The sequence below is a fragment of the Oratosquilla oratoria genome, chromosome 15, assembly GCF_046742065.1.
Source record: "Oratosquilla oratoria isolate Oo_2021 chromosome 15, ASM4674206v1, whole genome shotgun sequence".
NCBI classification, from domain to species: Eukaryota; Metazoa; Arthropoda; class Malacostraca; order Stomatopoda; family Squillidae; genus Oratosquilla; species Oratosquilla oratoria.
The window spans coordinates 58260283-58270282 of record NC_134791.1 but is presented as its reverse complement, the minus strand read 5'-3'; the positions used below and the strand labels follow the sequence as shown (position 1 = coordinate 58270282).

Sequence of the window (10000 nt, the reverse complement as noted above, 5' to 3'; positions counted from 1 at the left end):
GTGTCAAGGAAAATAAAATAGTAAATCAGTCCGAATAGCCTGAGACCTGTGCAGACAACACACCCCAGCAACAATGGCGGAGTTGCTCAGCGTACAAGTGCCCCGCAGTGGCCGTGGTGTCGGAGGCATCGGCGGAGTGGGCGGTTACGCCGAGTTCCACAAAGGCTACGGGAGTGCAGGCAAAGAGAGCTCCCTTTCCTCATCGCCAGCTAGGATCCAGCCCAACCTCTTGAGCCATGCTCGAATAAGGTAAGCTACATAACCTTTTAACTCTTTTTTTTACCGAGGGAGTCACACATACACACACACACACACACACACACACACACACACACACACACACACACACACACACACACACACACACACACACACACACACACACACACACACACACACACACACACACACACACACACACACACACACACACACACACATCCATAAACACACACACACACACACACACACATCCATAAACACACACACACACACACACACACACACACACACACACACACACACACACACACACACACACACACACACACACACACACAAAGAAAGGGTGTGAGATAAATGAAATTGCTTAAAGACAACCAGGAATAAAATGAAAGGTGTCATCCGGTGTGGAAGGCCAATCGAGACAGCCTCATCTCCTTTGCTACCAATGGGATCACGCACAGCTTAACAAAAATCGCCTGGCAGCAGCTAAAGAAATGCAAACACCACCCTATACAGAAAGTGCTCAGAAATCCCTTGAGTTGAATGAAATGGTCAAAGTTAAAGCCAAGCCTTGCTGGGTTACTTAAATCTACTAATATTTAACCATTTTTGTTTTGTCTAGTTTCTCTCCATCCGAAAGTAAACAGTATGGCTAGAATGAAATCAAGTATGCTTCGGTTTTATAATTCTTAAATTGAATCTGTAATGAATTTATTTTCACAAATACAATGACATGAAGCAAGCGTGGGTAAAATCCTATGTAACAAGTATGTACTTGGCAATGCTTCTCAACACATCCCCAATCCCATGGATCTCTCTGGGAAGAAATGTTGATCTGTTGTCTCTACCGTGTGTGTGTTGGACGTAGGAGCAATCCCGGGTTATCATATCACATGCGAAAGTTTTTTGAAAGTAATTAAAGTCAATAGAGAGTGAAACTGGGTCCTATCCGGGGAGCGAATGCCAGCCCCTCAGGGTTGTATCTCTGGACGAAGATGAGAGGAGTTGATGGCCTCTGGAAACGGGTGATGGGGAGATGATTTCCCTTGACGTCAACCACTCGGGTGCCCTAGGGTCACTTGTGCAGTTGATTTGAAATTTTATTCAGCAGTGCAATAGACTCTTGGCTATAGACCCTTCACTGTGAAGAGTTGGTGTCGATCTTTTTCAGGATCCGTGATCCCGGGTTCGATACGAATGGCTCCTAATGACTGTTACCTACTCTAGCAGTCAGAGTACATAGGGCAGATGTGATGGGTCTATTTGTAGCTAAACGCTTTCTGTTATAAGCACCTCTCTCTCTCTCTCTCTCTCTCTCTCTCTCTCTCTCTCTCTCTCTCTCTCTCTCTCTCTCTCTCTCTCTCTCTCTCTCTCTCTCTCTCTCTCTCTCTCCCTTACCCTTTTTCTCCGGCTATGAAGTTCTTTTACTTCTTGGTCGTCTTTGCTATTCTGACTTGGATTTGTTTCTATTTGTCTTGTCTCACCCATACCCCCGCACGTCCCCTTTTGTCCTCGGGAGGGTCCTCCTTCGCATGCGCCGAAGAGCGGCCTCTGCGGTCTGGTGACCTCAACGTGATTCCTCTTGTACAATAGAGTTGTCCTTTGTTGAATTAATTAGCCCATACTCTTTGTCAAGGCGCAGTGTGGACACTGTGATGGAATGTGAGCAAACTGCGAAACCGTGTTCGTCGTCATTGCTCACATGTTCTTTGAATGAGATTCTACAGTAGTTATATTTGGAAGAGCCGAAACCAATAAGAATTTCGGTCACACATGTAAACAAATCATTCTCACATTTCGCTCACGCAAAAGATGACTGTTTTCTCTATTGCCACACATCACTTTTGTGAAAACGGGAAATGTCAAGAATTTTGTTTCACTGTGCCGTTGTGAAAATATGAACCTGACACAGGTGAACAGGGAACGGTGTGTAGGAAAGTTTCATCACAAACACATTCACAACGCCGGCATCAAATTAAAACACATATTCAGGTGACTCTTACGTTTACCTTTTAGTATCACAATAGACAGAACCACGCAAACATAATGGAGTTGCCACTCACCACCAGCAAGCTGGCAGACATTGTGGTCTAGTCAGGTTCATTTGTCCGCTGGTGTACAGTATGGCAGGGCATTCTGAGACAAGCACCCACACTTTTAGTCCTATCGTGGTGTGGTTACGGATTTGTGGCAGGATGTGTAATCATCATTCTTAGGATGCTTTGGCTTAATGTAATAAATACTTATCCCCGTTACACTCTTATTGAATACATAGATCATAGCCTTGTTTATTAAGCATGACCTCAAGTTAAAGAAATATAGATTTTTTTGTTATAAGCCATGTTGTTGCCAATCGCGTGATCAGCCATTTTCACAAGTTCTATCCACAGTATTGATAACTGCATGATCACCCATTTCTCTTGAGTTTCAAATTTTTGGTTTTATGGAAAGGTTTGATCCACACTTTGGAGGTGATGTGAGTAGCGGAGAAAGTAAAGGTTGTTTCGTTCTAGCAAATCATAGCAAGTTGCCTTATCCAGAGCCAGTCGAGGTCTGCGCCAATGAGCAAGACAACTGACCAATTTTTGCTCATACAGAAATATTTACAATGTGACAGAAATAAGTATTTACATGGTTGAGTGATACATTCAATACTAAATAAAAATATTTACAATTATGGTACATAGAAAGGACATGGCATATTTTAATCATGGTGAAAAATAAAATATGAGGATAATTCCTTCTGTGGACGTACGCTTCTCTACGGTCGTATTGCTGGCAAACCAGGTGTTCCTAAGGGTCAAGGTCAGGTCGACCTAATTACAGATAAGTGAGCTTTGGTCAGGTTCTGGTTAGACATGACGCTCAACAGTAGTTTGGTGGTGCTGCTGCGATGTACGCGATGTCGTATGCTCAATATCTATCTTCTCGTAGTGTGCCGTCCTGTGACGTGTAGTTGTGACGTCCTGTGACGTGTAATACATCTTCACGAACTCCCCTTTTATCTTAGAGAGGACTAGGACGGAGCTTTTTTACGAAAAAAAATCTGAACCAGGAAAACTAAGGTAGTATGGCTTCTACAAACTCACTTATTCTCAGGTAGCACTCACTCGAATTTTTTTCCAATACTGTCCTCTAAATCAAAGGTGCATCGCTGTGAACCACTCGGCTATTGAGCATCCCCGGCTGCACAAAAAGAATAAAATAAAAAAAAAACTCTATATAAACCATAGACTAGATAACTGCGTGATCATCCATTCCCCAGGTATACGAGCTACAAAAGAATTCCAGAAACATGGTTGTATCTTCATGTTTCTCACCATGTGAATTATATGACCACTTTGGCTTCTTAGGTACTTCTCCTCAGATAAATAAAAAAATAATAATAATAATAACACGCTCTCTGGTATATAGCATTGTTGGGAAGTTTTCCTCACACTATCTCACGACCCCTCGACTTGCACCACCTGATCACGTAGGTAGCACAAGCAGCTTTTTGAAGAAACGCACGTGCAGTACCCGGCTTCATCTTCATTTCATTTTTGTTAGGCAACCAGCCTGGGAACGAACCCTGTCGGCTCCCACGATGTCCCAAGGGAATATTTACACCTCGGCCGGCTGCGTCGGGGCGGACAGCAGTTCTTTGAGGGACGTACATGCAGTCAGTGCCTGGCTCCACACATTCAATTCTGGCTAGATCAGCGGCCTAAAATTCTATACTTTTCCCTAGCGTCCCATTAAGGGCACGTGTCATGATCTGATCCGGTATATAATCTGGACGGAATCGCCGAAGAAGCAGATCGCCTCGAAGTATCACATTGCGGGCCTAATTCGTTGCCTCCGTCTCCATCTCCTCTCGTCCTTCCTCCTCCGCTGCCAAACCATCTTGAGACACGACTTGAAACGTATAATCGTCACCTTCCTTGCCGCCGCCCCCCTCCTTCTCGCAACTAGAGAGAACCATATTACTCTTGGCGCCCAACTTCAACTCTAAATAAAAACCTGCTTAATCACGCAGTGTTTACCTTCCAGCCAGGCTACCCCATCGAAATCATGACACGAATATATATATACACAAGGAATTATCATCTTAAATTCCGATTTGATTTGATCCGTTATTGGCGGCGTCACATTTCACTGACATGTATCTGGGAGTCAGGTCTCGCTTCAGGTCGCCACCCCTTCGTTACAGCGCACAGCCACACCCACCCTTCTGCAGATCCAAGGCAGGCAACTGGCCCTTCTCGACCGTCTCTCCAGACAGGTGTAATGAATATGAGATAGCCCCGACCTGCGTGGACAAAAGATTACAAAGGCGGAGCATGACGACAGGAGACCTTTTGGTCCGTATTTAGGTCGGATGCAAAAAAAAATCATAATAATAAATGAGTAAATAAAAACTATAATAATGTAAATAACAAATAAAACACATAAATAAATGCATAGGTATAGATAACTAATAAATAAACAGGTAAATATAAAATAATAATAAATTGACATATAACTAATAATAAATGAGAATCAAACAGACAAATGATAACAAAACAAAAACAATTAATACAAAATAAATGATAATTATTAAAGCATCTTGCTCGTCTATCTAGGGTCGTCACTCTCGGAAATGACTCCGCGGACCAAACTGTCGTCCAGGAGGAACCGTGGCCATCTAAATGCTGAATAAAACCGTCTGACATTAGCCAGACCAAAATCTTTGAAGTTGGCATTAACCTTCAAGCGGAAGATGCAGTCAAAATAAAATGAGAGAAATGACCAGATTTCTCAGAAGCTTCTTATTTTCCCATTAATTTGTGTGTTCTCTATGGCGACCGATATATTCATTCCGAGTGTTGTCAGACGATTTTATTCGAAGTTTACCTTGCATAAATGAAATCACTTGATACTAGAGGAAAGAGAGGAAAGGTTACTCTAAACAGATTTAGAATTTTCGCTGCGCGTTGCTCTCTCTCTCTCTCTCTCTCTCTCTCTCTCTCTCTCTCTCTCTCTCTCTCTCTCTCTCTCTCTCTCTCTCTCTCTCTCTCTCTCTCTCTCTATCTATCTATCTATCTATCTATCTATCTATCTTTCTCTATCTATCTATCTATCTATCTATCTATCTATCTATCTATCTATCTATCTATCTATCTATCTATCTATCTATCTATCTATCTATTTATATATCTATCTATCTCCTGAATAAACTCATCTGGCGGCAATGGTATGTTAGTCATCAACAGCGGCGGCGAAAGAATAAAGTTAATGGAAATATCATAATACAGCTTTCATTTAGTACGAATGGATTACGTAATAACTCCAAAATAGAAGAAAATTTGTGAAATGAACGGTAACATACCGTCTTTCAAACTATCAAAATCTAATCACTTTACTTCCATCACATCTACAAAGATTACAGAATTCCTTTCAGCATAGAAGGAAAAAAATTATTATATATGAATTTTGTAAAAAAACAACACATTAGGTTCTCGATCTCAATACATAATTTCTCCCAACAAAAGAAAAACTATAAAATTGGTAACAGGTAGAAGTATCAATATTTAGATGTTGTCGAAATTTAAAGTCCTGGCCTTCTCTTCTTAAGTGTATATCTTCCACAACAATTACTTTAATATTTGAAGATATTTATTTATTTCTGTTTTTCTCATTCAGAAAGCCTTTCACTACAAAGTTTATGCAAACCTTGGTTTTTTATTGTGAATTAGGAAGCTATATATTTTTTTCATTTTATACGGGACTATTTCGATTTATTCTTTGCGTGTTCATACAGAGGATCACACATGCATTCCAAAACATAAAAAGACACGCACACACACACACACACACACACACACACACACACACACACACACACACACACATATATATATATATATATATATACATACACACACACACACACACACACACACACACACACACACACACACACACACACATACATGGACACGCGCGCACAGCCTATTTCAATTAACCCAATTTTCATCGTGTGGCATTTTTCATTTTATTCCTTTAGGCCTTAAGTTTTTTTGTTTTGTTTTTTTATTTATCTCCGTAGCTTTCCCTCGGTGAGGAAGAAGCTGTTCTCTTAGTACCTAAGGATACCTGTATATGTTTTTCTATGTCAATGCTCTTCGAAATACTAATTATATCAATTAGATTTTATGGTTTCAGTTAGCCAGAGAAATGTATATCTTCAGGTTGTCAAAGTTACATTTGTATAAATCTCTTCATACTCTCCGGGTGCCACCTAGTTGAATTCCTACACCCTTACTTGGTTCCTCTTAGTCTAAATCTATAATGAGGAAAGAACTGCAGGAGTGTTATCAACTTTTTTTTAACGCAGGTGGTGTACTAACGCAGACATGGAAACCTTCCCCACGAATTACCACAGTGCTACAAATACGTCCTTTTGTTGCTGGGCATTCCGTACGAGTATAAAGGGTGTTCTGTAACAATAAATGTGGGTCTTCTCAACAAATTTGTACTATTACACCAACCCAAAAAACATATCTCCTTACTTGAGACGTAACATGGTTCAGATTTGGGTGTCCGGATCAGTAAATATGTGTGTACAGTCGCCACCTAAAGTCACCTCAATCTTCCTGAATTTAATTACAAATCCGGCAGTCGAGAAGCCTCAATCTCAGAACTTCATGACCAAGCCTGCCGCTATCATCTTGCCACGCAAAGAATTAAAAAAAAAATATATATATATATATATATATATATATATATATATAATATATATATATATATATATATATATCGGAGCCTGCTATTTTACAATAGACTAAGGAGAGTGTTGACCAGAACTCTCTCACGAACGCTTTTATTCGTTTCTCCCGACTCCCAATCCCATCAGCGGACATGGAAGCATTTGAACAAGACTTTTATTTACTTCCTCGTTTTAACTATAATGATACAACTCACTACCTGCAGTGATATCTTTCAAATAATCAAATCCGGCATCGCTACCCCGGGACTTCAGGATCAGGAGTCCAGTCTGCCACCATTTTGCCACAGTAGGAGAACAAATAGAAAGAATGTACTAGTTGTCCGGCAACGAAATTAATATATATAGATAAATACAGCAACCATAAAAAGATGCACAAATAATCATGCTATTTTTGCCCACATTGCAATCAATTTTGGGACCACTGATGAAGTTGCATTGATTAGATTAAATTAATAAAAAGAACCCCTTTCCATTTAAGTTAACCAATGTTAAAAAAATGTACAAAATAAATGTTTAAAGTATTATGTCCACGCGCGGGCGCGGGCGTGTGTGTGTGTGTGTGTGTGTGTGTGTGTGTGTGTGTGTGTGTGTGTGTGTGTGTGTGTGTGTGTGTGTGTGTGTGTGTGTGTGTGTGAGAGAGAGAGACAGACAGACAGACAGACAGACAGACAGACAGACAGACAGACAGAGTGAGTGAGTGAGTGAGTGAGTGAGTGAGTGAGTGAGTGAGTGAGTGAGTGAGTGAGTGAGTGAGTGAGTGAGTGAGTGAGTGAGTGAGTGAGTGAGTGAGTGAGTGAGTGAGTGAGTGAGTGAGTGAGTGAGTGAGTGAGTGAGTAAGTGAGTGAGAGAGAGTGAATGAGTGAGTGTGTATGGCCTGATTCACCATGGTTTGGATCAAGTGTTGGTCAACAGTTAGTACACTCCTGGATGAGACCTTAGAGTTTATACACACCCCGATCTATGAGTGACCTTACACACACACACACACACACACACACACACACACACACACACACACACACACACACACACACACACACACACACACACACACACACACACACACACACACACACACACACACACACACACACGCACAACTCCTTGCCCACCGGAGTTGAGTTTCCAACTCGCAGTGCAGTGTTGCTAACATTTTCATTCCTGACCTGGATTCGAATTCGGATCGATGAATTAGTGGTCGAGAGTGGTACCACTGAAGCATCGATCCGTGTGTGTGTATTCACACGTGCACGTGAAATTCCCACATGAAGAATCTCGCAGGAACCTCGTGGTGTGTTCCTCGTTCCTCGTCAGCTGCGCATGGAAGGATCTCGATCTACTCCTCGAGTCGAGGACTCCGCCGAGATTCGCCAGCCAGCGCCATAATCTATGTATAATCTCCTGAGACTTTTAACGTGTGTAAAAAGCTGTTCTTGGAGTGACGAAAAAGGGAGAAGGAGGAGGAGGAGAAAGAGGAGGGTAGGAGGAATAGAAGGAAAAAGAGGAGGAGGAAAAGAAGGAGGGAGAAGAAGATAAGTAGGAGAAGGTGGAGAGAAAGAAGAACGTGGTCGGGTAGGTGAGTTTTTGGCTGTAGAGTGATAGGACGGCTTGTAAGGTTGCTTTCAGTAAGGTGTGCGTCGCTTTTTTTTTTTTTTTTTTACGAAAATTTGCGTAGGGTCGAAATCATAAGGAATGTCTTCAGTTGGCGAAGACGCCTCAGGTCCGCCGTCTCATTCGAATCCAGAGCCTCCTTTCAGCTGAATAGATTATCCTATGAAGTGACCTGGCCACCTGGCCACCTGGCCACCTGGCCACCTGGCCACCTGGCCACCTAGGATAGAACCAGCAAATCGGCGCACAGTCACCCGCGAAAGTTCGTCAAGGTGTCTGTGTGCTTTCTCGTTATTTGAAGCTGCAGTCTTTCAGGGCACCAAGCCCTCTTGTGCCATGGTGGACACTCGAATGTGACCCACAATGTAACAGCGCTACCCAAATACGTCTTTTGTTGTTGGGTACTTGATACCCTTCTCTATGGAGTAGTTATCCCATAAAAAGGAGAGATTTTAGTAACCGAAATTGTATTGATGCAACGAAAAACATATTTACTTGGTTCCAATCCATCATAGGTGTCTCCATTGGTGCCTGTCTCGACTTTGTTACATCCTGGTCAAACGGCTCTGCCACGGAAATCTACACAGAATTCCTGTCCAGAAAGGGTGGAACTCGAAAAGGAAGAAGCACGAAGAATCCATCACCAAGTATTATGAGTGACTATACAAAGCGGCTCACCGTCCATCCTTCTCTCAACTCAGAGTAATCACCCAAATCCAACGTAATTACCTCCTCTCCTCTACGACTTTCACTCCCCTCTCTCCTCTCCCCCTTCCCCCATCCCCTCTCCCCTCTCTCGTCCCTCTTCTCCCCTCTCTCCCCTCTTTCCTCTCCCCTCTCCCCTCTCCCTTCTCTTCTCTCCTCTGTCCACTCCCCTTTCTCTTCTATCCTCTCCCCTCTCCCCTCCCCCTCTCCTCTCTCCTCTCTCCTCTCCGCTCTCTCCTCTCTCCCTTCCTCTCTCCCTTCTCCCCTCTCCTCTCCCCTCTCCTCTCTCCCTTTACCCTCTCCTAAACTCCCATCAGTAATTTAGGGACTTAGTGATATCACTATGCAGCATTCCTTTATAAATGGAGTCTAATCGCTCAAAAAATAATTTTGATCACTCTTAATTTTTGCAATCCCCTTTTCTGCTACCGTCCTTGAATATGTCCTTTATCTCCTCTCACGATTCCGTCTCTTCTGCGCAATATCAACCCCAAGGACGAAGATTCTACTTTTCGGCGACGAAATACTTAAGACCATTTAGCCCTTTCGCTAACAGTGACGCATTTGTGTCATCAAACACAAATCTTACTCTGCTTAACAATAAACAATTTTATTTAGCGACCCAGTTTTCTTTCGACTCTGCTCTCTCCCTCGGCTCAGCAAAATTGCTTAACACTAATCAGAACAAAATCTCCGGGACTTGGATGC

General features: G+C 42.4%; 1 protein-coding gene across 2 annotated transcripts in view; it reads left to right on the top strand.

Moving 5' to 3' along the window:
- The first annotated feature begins 73 nt into the window (after positions 1 to 73).
- The window catches only part of Atet (ABC transporter expressed in trachea), a 115926-nt gene continuing 105999 nt past the window's right edge, over positions 74 to 10000 (top strand). For both annotated transcript variants that reach the window (XM_076198938.1, XM_076198937.1), the window contains exon 1: positions 74 to 249. In XM_076198938.1, coding sequence (XP_076055053.1) covers positions 74 to 249 — 176 coding nt within the window. The remainder of the gene's footprint in view (positions 250 to 10000) is intronic.